The sequence below is a fragment of the Solanum dulcamara genome, chromosome 10, assembly GCF_947179165.1.
Source record: "Solanum dulcamara chromosome 10, daSolDulc1.2, whole genome shotgun sequence".
NCBI classification, from domain to species: Eukaryota; Viridiplantae; Streptophyta; class Magnoliopsida; order Solanales; family Solanaceae; genus Solanum; species Solanum dulcamara.
Genome location: NC_077246.1, coordinates 55,252,482 through 55,270,905, shown reverse-complemented (window position 1 = coordinate 55,270,905; position 18,424 = coordinate 55,252,482). Strand labels below are relative to the sequence as shown.

General features: G+C 34.1%; 1 protein-coding gene across 9 annotated transcripts; it reads left to right on the top strand.

The window, feature by feature from the left end:
* Window positions 1-2,199: 2,199 nt before the first annotated feature.
* On the top strand, window positions 2,200-17,013 carry LOC129869988 (protein COFACTOR ASSEMBLY OF COMPLEX C SUBUNIT B CCB4, chloroplastic). 9 transcript variants are annotated; one of them, XR_008762016.1, is made up of 9 exons: window positions 2,200-2,375; window positions 2,466-2,638; window positions 3,018-3,117; window positions 3,249-3,322; window positions 4,365-4,549; window positions 4,738-4,808; window positions 5,087-5,170; window positions 5,463-5,614; window positions 15,882-17,013. XR_008762016.1 is itself a non-coding variant. In XM_055944538.1 (9 exons), exons 1-8 carry the CDS (start codon window positions 2,244-2,246, stop codon window positions 5,595-5,597), a joined length of 888 nt encoding a protein of 295 aa, XP_055800513.1. In that variant the 5' UTR covers window positions 2,200-2,243; the 3' UTR covers window positions 5,598-5,614; window positions 15,882-17,013. The 9 variants fall into 9 exon arrangements, 7 of the variants coding, with proteins under 7 accessions (XP_055800513.1, XP_055800514.1, XP_055800515.1 ...); XM_055944538.1 differs by having other exon boundaries at window positions 5,529-5,614; XM_055944539.1 differs by lacking the exon at window positions 15,882-17,013 and adding an exon at window positions 7,436-7,564 and having other exon boundaries at window positions 5,529-5,614.
* Window positions 17,014-18,424: the final 1,411 nt, after the last annotated feature.

Below are 18,424 nucleotides of genomic sequence, written 5' to 3'. Positions count from 1 at the left end.
CAGGCGGCAGATCTTGAAGGAAAGCTATGACACACTTTGGGCTGGGCATCCAGGGCAGCATCTCACAAGGTCTTTGATTGAGGCAATCTACTACTGGCCATGCATGCAGGACAATATTGAGTGCTATGTGTAGACTTGCCTTGTATGCCAGCAAGACAAGGTGGAGCAGCGCCAACCCGAAGGGCTCTTGGAGCCTCTACCTGTAGCGGAGCATCCATGGGAGAGTGTGACCGTGGACTTCATCACTTGTCTGTCGAAGTCCGATGGGTATGGGACGATTATGGTCGTAGTGGATAGGTTCTCCAAGTATGCTAGCTTCATGCCCGCCACGGCAGGTTGCACTGCTAAGGAGGCTGCCAAGCTATTTTTCAAAAACGTGGTAAAGTATTGGGGATTGCCAAGGCACATTATCAGCGATAGAGACCTCTGCTTCACCGGAAACTTTTGGAGAGAATTGTTCGAGATTCTTGGCATAAAATTACATTTCTCCACTAGTTTCCACCGGCAGACAGACGGCCAGATGGAGCGAGTCAATGCCCTGCTAGAATGCTACTTGAGGCACTTTGTGAGCTCCTATCAGAAGGATTGGGCGAGGCTACTAGACGTAGCCCAATCCTCATACAACCTACAGCGGAGTGAATCCACAGGGCGGACACCGTTTGGGCTAGCCACAGGCCAACAACCACAAACTCCATATTCACTACCGGCCACATTCGAGGGCAAGAGTTTGGGGGCTTATCACATGGCCAAGGGCTTTGAGGAGCAGTTTGACACTACCAAGTCTTATTTGGACAAGGCAGCGAAGAAGATGAAAAAGTTTGCCGACCGCAAGCATCGTCCCACGAATTACAAAGTTGGAGACATGGTCTTGGTCAAGTTCAACCCAAGGCAATTTAAAGCATTGCGAGGCATGCATCAAAACTTGGTGCAAAAGTATGAGGGCCCGTTCAGGATCGTTGCCAAGGTTGGCAAGATCTCATATAGGTTGGAACTACCACCGCATCTTAAGGTTTATCCTGTCTTTCATGCCAGTTTCCTCAAGCCGTTCTATGAGGACAAGGATGATCCTAGTCGAGGAGAATCAAGTCGGGCGCTACTCACTGTTATCGCCTCCCATGATCGAGAAATAGAGGCCATCATGGACTACCAAGCTATGCGAATACAAGGACAACAAGCCACTGTTATGTTCTTAGTCCATTGGAAGGGATAATTTCCGGAGGAGGCCACCAGGGAGAGATATGAAGACCTGTGGTAGTTTAAAGACAAAATCTGAGATTACGTGTAGCAACAGTGCACCGCGATCATTGTCACATCAGGTGCGGGAGAATGTTATGACCCGCCACTCGATTTTGAAGAAAGAGGAAGAACCTAGAGTCTTAGAGAGGTTTGTAGAAGACTCTAGATTCTTGTAGAGAAGTCTTGAAAGACTTGGAGTTCTCTAGAATTCTCTAGAGAGTGTAGAGAATTCTAGAGTAGGGACTTCTTTATAAATATGAAAGGACTTGTATAGTAATTTTATATTTACACTTAGGCCCCTTAGAAGTAGTATAAATAGAGGGGGCATTCATTTGTAGCAAAGCATCCAGAAATCAAACATTCTTTCCAAGTAATACAAAGCTTTCTTCATAAAATCTCTCTTATCTTTCTTACAATCTAACGTTCCCTTAGCGATCTAGTCTTAAAGGCTTACTTGAGCTTGCAAGATCGTGAAAGATTCGTGAGTAAGTTGTCAAGTGCCGCACGAAGGTCTTAGTTGAAGTCTAAGTCCGTGACACAGATCTCTTATTTGGGTCTTTCTGTACTATGTTTTTTGTTGGAAAAATTAATTGGATAAGTATTTTTTAATAAATAATTACTCATTTTAGCGATATTTTTTATTTACTATTATCTATAATAATATATAAAAATATTATGATAAATTTATCATGTATTAAAAATGAATTATGTCTATAATATAAATGTATTATAAGTGTTTTAAAATATATTATTTTGATAAGAAATTGACACAATGTATTATTAAGTGTATTAAAATGTGTGATAAATGTATTATTCATGAATAAAACTTGTATTATATGTATTTTAAAACTGTATTATAAGTGATTGTTAAAAAAATGTTATTATTATCAATAGTAAATATTTTTTAAATATATTATATTTATGTACGTTTCCCATTTTTGTTGTTTATAATAAATGGACTCCTAGCCTTTTGGTTGAAAACAAGAAAAGAAGGTATTATCCGTTTTATGAAGATGGGAAAAATGGAAGCGGGGAATCTGCTTCGTTTCCTTCCGTTAAACCAACCGCCACAACGACTTGTTCATTATCCTCGTTTCCCTAATGGTCACAATTCCACTGTTACTCTTTATGCTTCCCAGGTACTACTCTCGTATTCCACATTAATTTATTGGATCTTTCTATAAATAAATGTGTTTTGTGGGTTTCTTAACTCTCATTTGTGAATGAAGGGAGAAAGTGGGTATAGAGGGCTGAAGCCACGGAGGGAATGGATATCTGATTGGGTATCCAATAATGATGATTTGGTTCGGAGCATGCCAATTTATGTGGGTGGATTATCTTTATTGGTTGTTCTCTTCAATCGTACTGTCTCTGGTATCGCTCCCGTCGCTGATGCTGGCAGGTTATGTACTTTATTTTTCGAAAATATAAATATCTCGTATATCAAGTTTGAAACCCCTAAACCACTAAGTCAACGGATTCAAATTTTATATAATTCTGGCCCAGGGGGGTTTGGGTAAACATCCTGGCAGCCCTCTAGATCCGCCACTGCCTACACCACTTATCAAATCTATGTGTTACAGAGATGATTTGGGGTGTCCTAGAATAAGTATTGTCAAGTAATTAGAGAGTACCGGTAATATGGAGTAGGAGGAGGAGGAGCACTTTCCTTTTATGCAAAACACATTGGAAACAGTTTTTAGCTTTCTATCTCCCTTTTAGTTTAATTTTCTGTATGTTCTTGGGGCACTATTTTAACTGTTTGCTTTCAACTTGCACAGTTCTCAATCCAGAGCAGATTTATTGACACTTGGTTTGGCAGTCACCAACATCTTAAATGGTCTTGTTTGGCTTTCAATCCGACCAAAATCCATATCTGTGGTGAGGGCTGTATACACACATACACACATGCTTTTTTTGTATCCTACTGTCTCTCCTCAGCTCATTGCTTATTTCTCCTCCTGTTGATACACCATTAGAATTACTGATCTATTTAAGCCTTTTGTTTTCAGGTAAATCCTAACGGTGTGGAGTGCCAAAGAACAGATCCTGACCTACCAGATTTTGTTATTTCTGAGCTGCTATGGTATCGTATCTATGAGTTGGAACATGTTTTGAAATAGGCCTTTATAACATGCTCATTTTTATACTTGGATATCACGTATAATATTAATTTGATATGTTTGTTCGTATATTACATATTACATAATTTATGTAATGACTTTACATTGTACTCGGGAAGTGAAGCTGATCATATTTTTCTTAGCGAAGAAAATTCAGATTGAAGGTCACCTGTATGTGAAATTTCTGCTTCATGATACTCCTTGCCAGGTCACAGGGAAGAGAGATAGGTTCTACAATCAATTGCTTATTGATATAAACTGACCACTAATCTTTGACTGGAGAGGCTTATTGCACAAAAAGTGAGACTTTATTAATTAGTCGTTGAACTTATAAATATTCAGCGTTTAGGCCTTTTGAAGTATTTAGAGAAGTTGTTTTTTGTCGACAAGAGAGGGTTACATTGATTTAGTTGAAGGGACCCTCCACCTAACCATGAATCTAGGGATTTGAGTCACCAAGGGGTGAGAAAGTGGGAAAAGCCACTTTTGGCCTCTGAGGAGAAGGGGTTTGTGGGGGGTGGATTTCCCATATTAAAAAACGTGTTTTTTTTTTGTTAATGATAGTGGGAAAGAGCGTCATTTGATGCTTTGAAATATAATTGGTTGTATAAATGAAATGGTGGAATCATGTCTAAATAGTGAATAGTGTGTGAACTTTCTGTTCACTAACGCAGTTACAGCTCGTGTATTTTACAGCACTGATATATTAGTTGACTCTTCCCGAAAGAGAATGTGTTAAATAAATCCTTAAACATTCTCTTGCACAGGGGCTTAGGTCCACAATATAATAACCAGTCATCAACTGAAGGCGGGGCAAGATGGTGCTGCATTGCAATTGGTCTAAAACTTTCAATTAGCAACTGTTCCAGTATGCAAATGATATCTAACCAAGAAAGCACTGTTTTATAAATTTCCTGATACTTTTAGATGAGAAACCTTTGGTCATCATGAAAGTGACTTCTTGATGATTTAACATGTTACTCTTGCTTTTTTGTCTACCCTTAGGGCATGGATTTCTCTATCAGATGTCACATGCTGCAGGTCTCTTGTCATTGTTTATGATGGAAAATGTATCCTTCAAACTGGGTTTGCTTCTGCATCTTTATCTAATGGAAGTGATGCAGTAGCTGTGGACACTAATAAATTGATAAAAGGATCACTTTACCAAGGTGTTCTAAAATCTGCATCACGTAAGTGAAATCATGTACTTTCCTTTCATTCTAGCTTTTAAGATATAGTTATATCTTCTTATTCCTTTAAGCAAGTGGGCAAAAGAGACTATCAGACTGAGAGCATGTTTTGAAAGATGAAGACGTCATTTAAATTTATCTTCAGACCAGAGTTTAAATTACATGTGCTTGATTGTCGGTATTTTCAGAGAGCTACTTGGCCAACTTATCTCTTTATCCTGGGAAGTCGGAGCTACCATTTCTTCCTTCAAATACACAGGTAGTACTAATTCCTGTTTTCTCCCCCCTTTCCCCTGTGACTCAACACTTTGCCTTGTTTCACCAAAACCCAAAATATCTGTTGTGCTAAAAGATATGTGCATACCCTTATAAAAGCCAAATGAGCATTTCTCTCTCCGAAAAATGTTGTATCATTCAAGGTGTCTGCCAAATATACATCTATAGGATCTCTTTTATGATGCATTCTTCATATAATTATGCTTTATTATAGTTTCAAACTTCACTAAAAGGTTATTAATAACCGTCATACTTTACTAGGCTGTAATCTTGCAACCTCTAGGAGACAAAGGAATTGCCATAATTGGGGGTGATACAATCAGAGGATTCACATCTTCTGACCAGGTATGGATCACCACTCATGTTGCACTTATATAGTTTACTGATATTTCCCTACCTTTGGTTTTGCAAACTTGAGGCCTATGTGATCATACTATCTACGCTTTTGGTAACATTAAGTGCATACTCTACCATGGTTGTAGTTATACTGTGGTTGTCGTTGTACTGTGTATGAGCTCTATTTGTTATCTAACTACTTGTTCAAATATTTGAGAAGGTCGCCCTTTATATTAGTATCCCTGTTTTCCATGTTTCAAACACACCTTAGCCTCTTGTTTTTCCCCTTTATTTTTGACAGGCATGGATCACATTGATTGGAGAGAAGTTAGATTCTACACTGACAAAAGTTATTTGACATTCATAGTGGCAGTGCAAGATGGATATTTCAAGACATTCAAACTGCAGTATCTTAAGTTCAAGCATTTGCCTATAATCATGTCTACATTCAAGGTGATTTTCCTTCCTTTAGTTTATGTTACACAGATGGCACTTTCATTCTAGAAAATACCTACAAGTGTCAACTCTTGACTCTTATATTTGAACTTCCTCACTAAAGAAAGGACTTGCAGTTTCAGCTGGTTTTTATTTTCTACTGAAGTACACAGAAGCGTTCCTTACATCTTTTAGAGGCAACTATTGCGCAATATATCATTCATTGGTTCATTTCATCATTTTTAGGCACAAAGAGTGGTAATTTCTTTCCATGATTTTTTTCTTTGAAATGATTTCCCCTGTGAGCTTAATAAGCTCTGCTGTCATGTTGATTGGTGAAATGCCGAGATGCTGTAGGAGGTAACTTTTTGATCTTTCTTGTGAGAAAATGAGGAAGATTATAATCCAAAGAAAGCCATTATGGAAATTTCATTCCTGGACCTCCCATCTCCAAAGGTATAGTTTGTAATAGTTATCCCAGAGACAACAAAGCTTCCTTCTTTTTTCTTTTTTCTTTTTCCTTCTTTTGTGCTATCTAGCAAAAGTGCAATTTAGAGTCTACACATCTGAAGCTCAAACTTCTGCTTATCCTGAATCAAAATAAGCATTCTAATAATAAGATGTCATCTGTTTATAAGGACGATGAAGATATCAAAGGGGGCGCGATAGGGGGGTGAATCCTTGACCTGCACAGGTTTTAACCCGCCCACGCTGCCCCACTTCAATTTTCTATTTTTTGTCCGCCTTGTCCCCTCAGAGACCTGCCATGCCCTGCTTTTGATTTCTTTATTTATTTATCTTTTTGTTTTTATGTTTTGTTATTTACCTAAACTCAATGAGTTTAGAACACTAAAATTTTTTAATCTACATTCAGCCAGCACCAGCCTTGCTCCGCTTTTGATTTTTTTTAAAAAAATTGTTTTAACCTGCCTGCTCCATCCTTATAAGAGCTCCTCTGCAACCATCTTAATTGTGGTTTGCTTCGTCCTGTCCCGTGCCATTACTATCCTCTGAATTTATTGGTAAGAAAGAAGAGTGCTGCAAACCAGGTGCTCTCCTTGAATCTCTCTAATTCGCCCTGCCCCATTGCCATCCCTATCCTTCACTTTGATTTTCTTGCTAGTCAGCTACACACCGTGCCACGCTTCTGAAAAGCTTTGCTCCATGAGCTTCTCGTTCCTGCTATTTATAAAGGTAAATCACTATCGTCCTTGTGGCAAATTCAAGTAAATATTTTCGCTTTGGTTAAATAACTGGTTTCTCTTCTGAAGTGGAAATGGATGAAAGAAGTTTCATTAGGTAGTCACTACTCTATAGTTTTTTTTTTTTTTTTTTTTTTTTTTGGGGGGGGGGGGGGGGGGGGTTACTGAAATGAAACGCACTAATTTAAAAGTTCATTCTGGTTCATTGTAACAGCTTTCTTGAACTTCTGTTCTTATTGAAGAAGAAAAAGCGCAAAAACGTATTCTTGCCTGATGTGTGAGTTAGAAGCTTGGTTGGTCACTTTTGTAATTGGTCATTACTCCTCTTTTCATTTCAAATTCAAGAATACGACTGATACAATTAATTGGTTTGTGCGCCTCTCTTATTACTTTTTTGTATCCCCTGTTCTTCGGATACAATTCGATCATTCTACGGCCAAATCTCAATTTGTGGAAAGCCTTCAATGGCTTCCTTATGAAAACATCAATTTTTATTTGGGTATAGATGGTATCTCTTTATTCTTCGTGATATTGACCACATTTCTGATCCGTATTTGCATTTTAGTGGGTTGGTCTGGTATGACCAGAAATGCTATACTTACACACTAGACTACCCCTCTCCCCGAAAACTTTGTAGGGGCTACTTTAGGACGACGGACAACCGCCCGTAGGGAGTTACAGCACAAGGCCCTTGCAGAGGAAAGACTTTATCCCAACAAATAGAAGAATTTGGTTCGAACGAAGTAGCTCACTCACAAATATAATTTCCAATACCTATTGAATGATACAGCAATTGTAAACATTTAGAAAAAAAATTATTTTCAAAATTTAAAATCAATATTTAATTATTGGATTCTCAATTAAAATATAAAATCAGCATTCTCTAAGTCAAATTTGAAGGGATTAAGAGATGTTTCTGTTCTCTAACTAAATTAATACTTAATGCATATAAATTAATATATATGTTTCTTCATCTTCACTCTCCAAAGCAATGTTAATATCCATGCTAAATAGTAAATAATAAGAGAGTAACAAGGAAAAATTACTAGAATATTGTGTTCAAGACGTTAATTTACATAATATAAATCTATTTTATTTTATTTACCACATTAAATTTTTAATTACAAAAATGACAATTTCTTCAAATTAAGGCTATACACGTCTTTTTTTTAGCTATTGTTTTGGGATTAGTGGGCTGATTTTGTGGAACTCACTATTTATTTTGTTTATTTTTGAAATTCTTCTTTATTAACAATACATTTTTCTCTTTCTTATTTCCCTCTCCTTTTTTTCTCTTTCTTACTTTAATAGAATTATTGTAAATATATTTTCTCTCACACACACATACATGTTTATTTGTTTAATTTTAATGTTATTTTTTTGGAAATGAGAATTTATTATCTAATTAATAGGATTCCTACCATTAAGTACACTCCTTATTAATTTGATACAATTAAAAAAAAAATATCTCTCTCTCTCTCTCTCTTCAATTTCATTTTATTTCTTATCATATCTTTTTTTTTTTACTTCTCTCTTCAATTTTATATATGTTAGTTAAAAAAGGAAAATGAGTATATTAAATGGTATACATTTTGGGTTAACATTGGTGACCATATTTTTAATCATAATGAATAACTCACACCAAAATATAATCAAATTTCATTCCTATTATAAACTATATTACATTCAAAGCAGCATTTTATAATTTTAATTTAAAAATAAGTATATTAAATAATGTACACTGTGGATTAAGTTTGGTGTACAATTATTTTTAATCAAATTATGATTATAAATGAATTCTTATTATATATTCCAACTATATACTGCCTTACACCATAATATCATCAACTATCAATCAATATTTATCATCAAATTAATAAATAATTATATCAATACATATGGAAAGATCACTGGTGTTGGTAAAAATTTCATTCGTCAAAAAGTTAAATTACAAAGTATTGTATCTATAGTATTATTTACAAAGCAACGCATATACAAATACAAACAAAGAGTAAATTAGGAGAAAACTTTTCAACTTTAAACTTAGTTAACCCTACTTTCTTGAAAACAATTAGGAATCCTAAATGATGCTAATGCAAATGGGACTAATAGTCATAGGAATAAAAGGACTAACTAGAAAAAATTTAGGATCTAAAGTCTTAATAGTATTATATGATGATAGATGGTCAGACTTGAAAAAATTCATAATCGGATTAACCGAGGTAGATATGACAAATAATGGAGGAATATTTTATATTAGCCCAAACTTTTTAATAAACTTAAAGGAATTCGGTAAACACATTAAGATAGGAATACAAATTAAAGGATATGAAGAAATGAACAATGAAAATAATTTGTTGATGTGTATAGGCTTTATAGGAAAAATGACACTAAGTAGCAATACAAAATTTACGTTTCAAGTAAATGATGTCGTAGAAGTAATGGGTAACAAAGATATAAAATTAATAAAACCAATTAAAATTAATCCAGAAGAATATGCAGGCTTAGAATGGAACTTAGATAAACTAAGCAAACCAAAAGTATTTGCACCAGAAAATCATCTAATGTATACTAGTTCTAAAGGAGAAACCTCAATAAGGTTTACATACTATAATTATACTAGTTAAAAAGAAATAGATGATACAGACACAGAAAGTACACTAGCCACAAAACAAGAAGAATTTATGAACATAGAATTAATACAAGAAGGCTATGAAGTAGACAATGCTATCGAAGAAGCAAAAATAATATACAAAGAGAATAATTATAGTATGTCAAGAAAGAGATGATAATTTAGCATACAAGATAGAGGACACAAAGTGCTTAGATGAGACTTCCGAAGAAGATGACATAAAGTCACTAATAAGTTACAAAGAATTAATGAACGAAACAACTAGTGCTCATAGTGCTAATCCTTTCCAAAGAACCGGCCAAGCTCCGACTGTTGGTCATAGTATCGGCAATCTGTCGAGGAAAGCCTGATCTACATCAGCCACAGAAATAAAAGAAAATATTAAACCAGCAGATGGAAGAATGCCAATAGAAGAACCTATTAGACTACAAGAAGGAGGTAATAATGGTAAAATACTTAACGTAGCTGCTCATGATCCACAAATGTGGAATACTGTTATAGATATATGGAAAGGAATAGTAGTGGTAGATTTTATAAAAAGCTACCCTAAAACAAATGCAGAAACAATGTATAAATATTTAGAAACCTTTTTAGGAGAATCATGTAAAGTAGTATGTGAAGCATATAAATAAACTTATACCCAAGAACTCCAAAGCTTAGTAGACTTAGGACCAAATCCATATAATTTCGCTAATAAAATACATGTGTTGTTAACAGGTGAAGACCCAAATAGTGGATTAGTCGCTTTACAAAGAAATATTGTTATAAAATTAGACCAATTAAGCATTACAAATTGAATGCATATAAAAGACTTTTTTAGAGACTATTTCTATTACTGCACTGTTAGTGATAATACTTTTGACGAAGAACTAGGTAAAAAATTATTTCATAAATTACCTGGAGCCTTAGGACGAGAAATAGAAGAAAGATGGTACAAAAGAGAAGGCGTAGAACAAAATCCTACATCCTTTTGGTCAATAGGACAAAAAATACAACATGTAATGAAAATACTTCAAGAAAAATATACTAATATACAAATACATAAACAACTTAAACAAAATGAAATGAATTTCTGTAAGGCCATAATATATACGACTCAGAACTATGATAAAGAATCACGTAAGCAGAAGAAATATAAACGATGATTTTCTTATAACCAAAAGCCAAACAAATGTAAAAAAATACTATTTAAAAAGATTCCCAGCTAAAAAGCCTTATTTAAATAAAGATAGACATGTTAAAAAACACAGAAATGATAGAAATTACAAAAACAAATTAGAATGTTATACATGTGGTAGTATAGAACATTTAGCAAATATATGTCCCAAAAGAAACAATAGTAAGACTAGAAACTCTCAATTAGTAGAAGAACTACAAGAAACACTACTAAATATAGACGAATACATGTCAAATACTGAAAGTATATACTCTATTACATTGATTACTATCTAAATGTCAGAAATGTTATATGGAAGCATGTATCACATGCATAGAAGCTAAATTAGAAATAAAAGTAAGTAAACAACAAGAACAAACGCCAGTAAAGGACTCGGCTACTAATTTAAGATTAATAACTCTAGAGACACGATTAAATGAGTTCGAACAAAGACTAATTACCCTAGAAAAAGGAAAACAAAAAGTAGACTTAGATGAAACTTGTACACAAGAAATGATACACCTAGACAACATAGAGACCGAACTCATGAATATTGAAGAAAATAATACTAGCCTTATATGTAATGAAGACAAAAAAATTGGAACAATAAAAGTATTAGCTAGAGTTAGAATTAAAGACATAGAAATAGAAACATTAGGACTTGTAGATACAGGATGCACAAGTTGTCTTATAAATAAAAAAATATTGCCAACAAAAGTATTAAAAACGTTTAAAGAACCTATATCAGCAATACAAATGGACGGAACATATAACCTTTATAATCATTATATAGAAAAAGCTCAAATAAGCTTTATTAATACATGTAAAGAATTTTACTAGCCTACATACAATATGTATAAAATACTGGCAAAAGATTTAGACATCAAAACAGATCTAGTAATAGGATTACATTTCCTTATACAAAATAATGGAAGTTTATTTTCTAGAGATAGAATAATGTTATTCAGAAATACAACTTATACTCCAGTTCAAACTATAAACCCTCCTACAAAAGGAAGATCTCAAATTAAAGACATAACAACTCTCAAAGAGAGTACAACGCCATGTTGTGAAGAATGTGATGATAAAGGTAGTTGCTCTTCACAAAACCTGTATGAAGAATATGAAGGTTATTTAGAACAATCATACTTAGAAGATATAGAAAAATATTATACTCTAATAAATGTAGAAACTGAATTCTATAATTTTCAGAAAAGAATAAATACAATAGGAACAATAAAAAATCCTAAGGATTTAGACAACATAATAGCAATATTAGACGAAATGGACATAATTGGTGAAAAACCTTTAATACATTGGGGTTTTAATAAGATCATGTGTAAACTAGACATAATTAACCCAGAATATACTATAAAAAAGCCGCTATAGAAGCCAACAATGAAGACACAGAGGAATTTAGTAAACAAATCAAAGAATTATTAAAATTAGAAGTAATAAGACAATCTACTTCTAAGCATAGATCTGCTGCATTCATGGTAAGAAACCATAGTGAGCAAGTAAGAGGAAAAGCTAGGATGATAATAGCTTACAAAAGATTAAATGATAATAGTAGAACAAATGCATATAAATTACCAGAAAAAAATGAACTAATAAATAGGATACAAGGTAAAAAACTATTCAGTAAGTTTGATTGTAAATCTGGATATTGGCAAGTAAAGATGCACCCAGAAAGCATAGAATGGACAGCGTTCACTTGTCCCGAAGGACATTTTGAATGACTGGCTATGCTTTTTGGTTTAAAGACAGCACCGTCCATATTTCAAAGAAAGATGGACGATATGTTTGGAGACTATAAGAGCTTTGTATTAGTCTATGTAGATGACATTCTAGTATTTAGTAAAGATATTCAAGAACATTTAGGACACTTACAAACTGTTTTTAGGCTATTTGTAAATTATGGATTAATAATTAGTAAAAAAAAAATGAAATTATGTAAGACACACATTAATTTCCTAGGAGTAACATTAGGAGGTGGCAAAATAAAGTTACAACCATATATAGCTAAAAAGGTATTAGATATGCCAGACAAATTAGATAATATAAAATATCTACAGAAATTCTTAGGCCTTGTAAACTATGCTCGAAATTTTATTCAACACTTAAGAAAAATAGCTGGACCTTTATATGCTAAGACAGGAAGTAAAGGACAAAAATATTTTAATACAGAAGATATTAAATTGATAAAATAAATAAAAAAGTTAAAAATATACCTGACTTAAGAATCTCCTTAGAATCCGACTATCTAATAGTCCAAATTGATGGAGGTCAGTTAGGATGGGGAGTTGTTTTAAAACTAGACCTAGTACATATAGCTGTAAAGATGAAGAGAGAATATGTGCATATCAGAGTGGTAAATATAAAGAAAAAAGAAATATGAGTAGTATAGACGCCAAGGTACTAGCAATATTATATGGATTAAATAGTTTTAAACTATACATATTAAACAAAGAAGAAGTGTTAGTGAGAACAGATTGTGAAGCTATAGTCAAGTGCCACCAAACAATAAATAATAAAGCAAGTAGCAAAAGACGGTGGTTAAATTTTATGGATGTTATATCTATATATAACAATATAGTCTTTGAATATGTAAAAGGAAAAGAAAATGAATTAGCCGATAAGTTGAGTAGATTACAACTCAAAACTAACTAAACTAATTATATTTTAGCATGAGACCAACTAGCCAACAACCAGCAGACAAAGGCAAGGGCATAGCCCAATCAGACTCATACGCTCAGTTATTACTAGGTAAGATTAATTTTAGACCCCAAGGTACAATTGAGATGATGGAAATGATTTACTTTGGTAAGTTCAATTTAATTTCCTATCCTCAATGTAACCCATCTTTTAGAATATTGCCAGAATATAATATAGACAAATCACAGAAATGTTTTGTAGACAATTTATGGATAGCCTAAAATAAGCAAGACACTAAACATTTTATTGCAGCAAACAATGCTTTATGTCAATATTTTTTAGACAAAAATAGAGAAAATAAATTTAAATATTATGTTGTTATAAATGGTAAAACAAATGGTGTTTTTAGACTTGGATAGAAGTAGTAGACTCAATAAATGGGGTAAAAAACCCTATTTTAAAAGTTTTTAATAATTTTACTGAAGCCTTAGACTATGCCAGAGAAATGCTTGGGCCAAATTACTATATTTTTCCAGCTCTAAAACAGAACCCAACCCAAATTCCTCAATATAATATCCAAAATGATTCAGACAAGATCATTTTTTTATCATTGTTCTACTATGATTGAGGCCTTCAAAAGACTCAATACTAAAAAGGAGGCCCTCATTCAAGAGAACATGAGACTTATAAAGCATATCGATGTAACACCCTCAAAAATTTCCAATAAGATTCGGACCGTTCTTCGTGTACGTATAAGATTGTACTAGACAATTGTAAAGTGCATGCATGAGTTAGGATCAATTACTAAGAAATTGGAGAGTGTTGGATGTGATTTAGGGTCATAAGGGATCCCTAAAACCAAGCCAAGTCCAAAGAACTCGTCTTGGCTAAGTTTTCGAATGAGTTTGTATAAGGGTCGACTTCCAACGACCTTATCTTTTTGAATATAATAAACTGGGTGGCCCATGACCTATTAAATTAAAGGTCTTTGAGTCTTCCTTTTAACACCACCAAGATTGCATTTTTGGGAGTTTGGAGTCAAAAGTTATGACTATCTTACGATGGACTAGTGCTGTAGGAATTTCAGGCCTGGATCATAACTGAGGAAAAACCTGGGCTTGGCGCCGCAAGGGCGCGACGCGCCACTATAGCGCCAGGAACAAGCCTCAGTAGTTTGGTCCTTGGCGCAACGCGACATTATTAGATGTGCAGGGTTTTTACGCCCATTTTCCAGAACCCAGGAAATTTAGGCTTGGCGCTGCAAGGGCGCAACGCGCCACTATAGCGCCAGGAACAAGCCTCAGTAGTTTGGTCCTTGGTGCGATGCGCCACTATCAGATGTGCAGGTTTTAAGCCTATATTCGACTTAGCCCGATTTTGTAGATTTTTGAGGAAGGGCAAATTGAGCATTTCCCTAGTTATATATACTCTAGCCTTGAAACATTTTGGGACTGATTATTTTCAGTCCTTTGCTCTCAAAAAGCCCTAGGCTCCACCCCCTTCTCTTCCAATCCATCTCCAACAAGAAGTTGCCTTCAAAAATTTCAAGGATTCAAGCTTTCCATTGAAGACCTAACATCAAGGTTCCTTCAAAATCTTCACCAAGGTATGTAAGGCTACTCAAAGCATGGGTTGAGTCCACCCATGTGCCCTACACCTTTTTTGAGGTTAAATGTTCATAAAAATGGAGTTTCTTGATAGGCTTATGTCCAAATGAGTCTTTTCATCTATTATCTTAAATTTTGTTATGTTGATGTTGTTGAGTCAAGAAATTTCTAAATTCTTCATGTTGGTATGAGTTGATTGATATGAGTTGTTAAACATATTTTGTTGATGATCTTAAATATGTTAATTTCCTTAAATATGTTGATAATCTTAAATTGTCTATTTAGAACCTTGGAGTCTTGATGAGTCTCGGAAAGATTTACTAAATGAATAGAGGAATGATTTGATAGGATTGTATGATGTTATAAATGCATATTTAAACTAATCTTGAAAGATGCGATTGAGATTGATCGGATAGTATGATTGGAAGAGGTTCGATTGTGATAGAATTGATGATTTGACAAGGTTTCAAATGAGACGTGTCGATATGATTTGGTTGAGTTGATTGGATGGAGTTTTATGAGCATTGAGTCTTGGGAGGAGTATCGAGCACCGAATTGGGTAAGAGTAAGTAATAACTCGAATCCAATAACTACGTCGCCAAACGTAGGAGGGGATTGAACCGTTAAAGTCGGATACTTCCCAAATTATTGTCCTGACATGATAGGACTTGTTTGGATATGGATCCATGATTGGTTGATTCGTTCATATCCTGACAAGGTATGAACGGACGAGGCAACAACGTCGGCTTGTTGTACTATCACTGGCTCATAAGTGATGGTTGTCGGATAAGAAAAACTCCCATATAGGTCTTGATAGTACTCTGAGTCAGATTGGGTTGAATTGTATGTGATTGGTCCCGTCTAAACCATAATCTTGTTTAGACTTAGGATACTTGATCAAGTTATTCTTTCACTTGAGTTGAGATTTCGAGTTGATTTGATTCTTCCTTGATGTTTGTTTCATTCGGATATTTTACATACTCGTACATTTCATGTACTGACGCCATTTGGCTTACATCATTTTATGATGCAGAGACAGGTACTAGAGATCATCAACCAATGCACCGTTGAAGATCTTCTCACTTCCAGCTAGTTGGTGAGTCCTCTAGTTTCCGAAGGATATCGAGATTATCTTAATAGCTTTGTTTTGTCCCTTTATTTTGATTGTTGGTAGCCATGGACTTGTCATTGTCACCTCCTGGATTGTTGATAGAGGCTTCATAGAATAGAGTGTGGAAGTGTTGAATTGTTCGTTTTGACTAGTTTTATTCTAGCTAGTTATTGATTGGGTATTTGTTTGTCCTTTGGCCCTAAATTATGAATAGTATTCTTATGATTGAGTCTTCGGTTGATAGAATGTGAATGAATGAAAGTGTGGCTGGACCAGGTGGTTCGCTTGAAGGCTAGAAATGGCTTTCGAGTGCCGGTCACGTCTAGGGTACCCTCTCGGGGCGTGACAATCGAGACTTTCCAAGGTAAGTTTGTTCCTAAGAAACATATAGGTACACAGACTCCAGAAATGAGTTCTCCATCTCAGCCAAAAATGGATGAGACAGGTGTGCATTCCCTTCTAAATGCTAAGAAACCTACTGTATCAGATCAAGATACAGCTAGTCCGGTTCAAACGGTAGCTAATAAAGACATATCGAATCCGTTAATGGTTTTCACTTTGTCAAAAAGTGAAGAAGAGGGATCTTCGTTCTCATGAAGAAGATTACCTAAAACTTTTCAAAAAGACAGTTCCAGAAAGACTATGGCTCTGGAAAAAAAACAACCAAATCGAAGTCATAATTAAGCAGACTTTGGAACAATTTTTTAAAGATCACGGACAAGATAAGCATGTTATTAGTAAAGACGGTCCAAATCCAGATAATGACAGAATAATTTCAAATTCAGACGAAGATGCCAACACCAGTCCGATAAGAACACCAAGTCCAGATGAAGACTATGGGAGTAATAATTATCAAGATGTCCAATACCCTTATGAAGATGATGACTCAGGAATAAACTTCGACTCCATTGCCTTACATAATTTAGATACATAGTTCATACTAATACAGAGGCAATAAAGACAAAAGGATAAATATCTGTACTAAGATGAGATCAAGATGCTGAAAGATAATAGTATCTTACTTTGTTTATTTATAATAATTATCAAAATCAAAGTTTTGTTCTAATTTATTTAGTATCTTACTTTGTTTATTTATAATAGTTTCTAAGGTTTCTACGAGGCGTATTACTCCTTTGTCTTTTAACTGGATATTATCACTAAAATTTATAATTAAGTCTACCAATGTAGTGTGATGTTTATCTTCGGAATGTAATATGTGTTCTCCTTGTGCGAAATTACACCTAGTAGTATTAGTTTTATGTAAAGCCCTGTATTTCTTTTCAGGATATATTCTTAAATCTAAATATTCAAGATGTTTTAGTGAATCTATTTTGTTTATCCTAAGGAGTTAACTTTCCAAAGTACCTCGTATAACTCTACTCTATAAGTATTAAATCTAATATCGTCTTGTATGCTAGAGATTTATCGAAGTAATTCTGCTCTAAGCTCAGTTTGTACTTTGTATATAGCTTCTATAGAATAAGGTTGTATTTGAAACACTGGTTTATCTAACTGTTTTTTTAAGAAGGCAAGGTTCTTTTTAAGTTCAAATCTAAATTTTCGTTCTTTGTGTATCCAATTTTGTATTAATCGAATTCTCTTTACGTATTCTAATGGCATGAATATTATCCTAATGGAATAGAATGAAGTATTTCTTCGTAACGTCTTATCCTAATATTAGAGTAACTAACTTGTCTTTCTAGACCTTCTAACTGTCTATAAATATCTTGTGTATTGATTTGGATCTGCTTTAGAATGGTTTAAAAATTGCCTTAACTCGTTTTCTGCCTTTGTTACTTCTAAATTATGGCGTAGTTCTTCTTGAAGCCACTTATGTATTTGTTTAAATCTCTGAAATAAAGGTTGATTTTACATTAATTTTTTATCCTAGCTGATACGCCTTGTCTCTTATGTGCATATTACACCATTTAATTCAATTATTGTTGTATCTTATTTCACTTTCCTGACTTTGTATTTACCACCTTAAGGCACTTATAAGATCTCCTTTAATTACTCATTCTTGTCTAAATCAGTTATATTTTTTATCCAAGTGATCTACTGTTTCTACTACCTGTAAATATTCTTCTAATTTTCCTTTTAATTGTTCGGCAGTCTGTTTTATCTTGTATTCGTGATATAGTAGCCAATATCTAGATCTTACGTCTCGGTATGCAGGATGTCCTTTCATAAATTTTTAGATCGTGCTTTAAGATGTATTACTAGTTTATATTCTAAACGTGATATGGTGTCTATCAGATCTTCTAGTCTATAGTTATCTTCTTTGGTATAAATAGTTAGACACATATTAATCTACAAAAATGTATGACACCATAATATAATCACTAATTTAATGTTATCAGTCGAGCCTTGGACGATGGTGACAATTTGATATACATTTCATTCTTATATATAATGCATGACATACACCACAAAATAATCAAGAATTATACAATTTTATTTGTTTA

Bases quoted from the DNA above. Each gene is read 5' to 3' on its own strand.
- LOC129869988 (XM_055944538.1), top strand. From the start codon at position 2,244: ATGAAGATGGGAAAAATGGAAGCGGGGAATCTGCTTCGTTTCCTTCCG. The intron at 3,118-3,248 runs GTGAGGGCTGTA...TTTTGTTTTCAG, and splicing joins GACCAAAATCCATATCTGTG to GTAAATCCTAACGGTGTGGA. The intron at 4,550-4,737 runs GTAAGTGAAATC...CGGTATTTTCAG, and splicing joins TGTTCTAAAATCTGCATCAC to AGAGCTACTTGGCCAACTTA.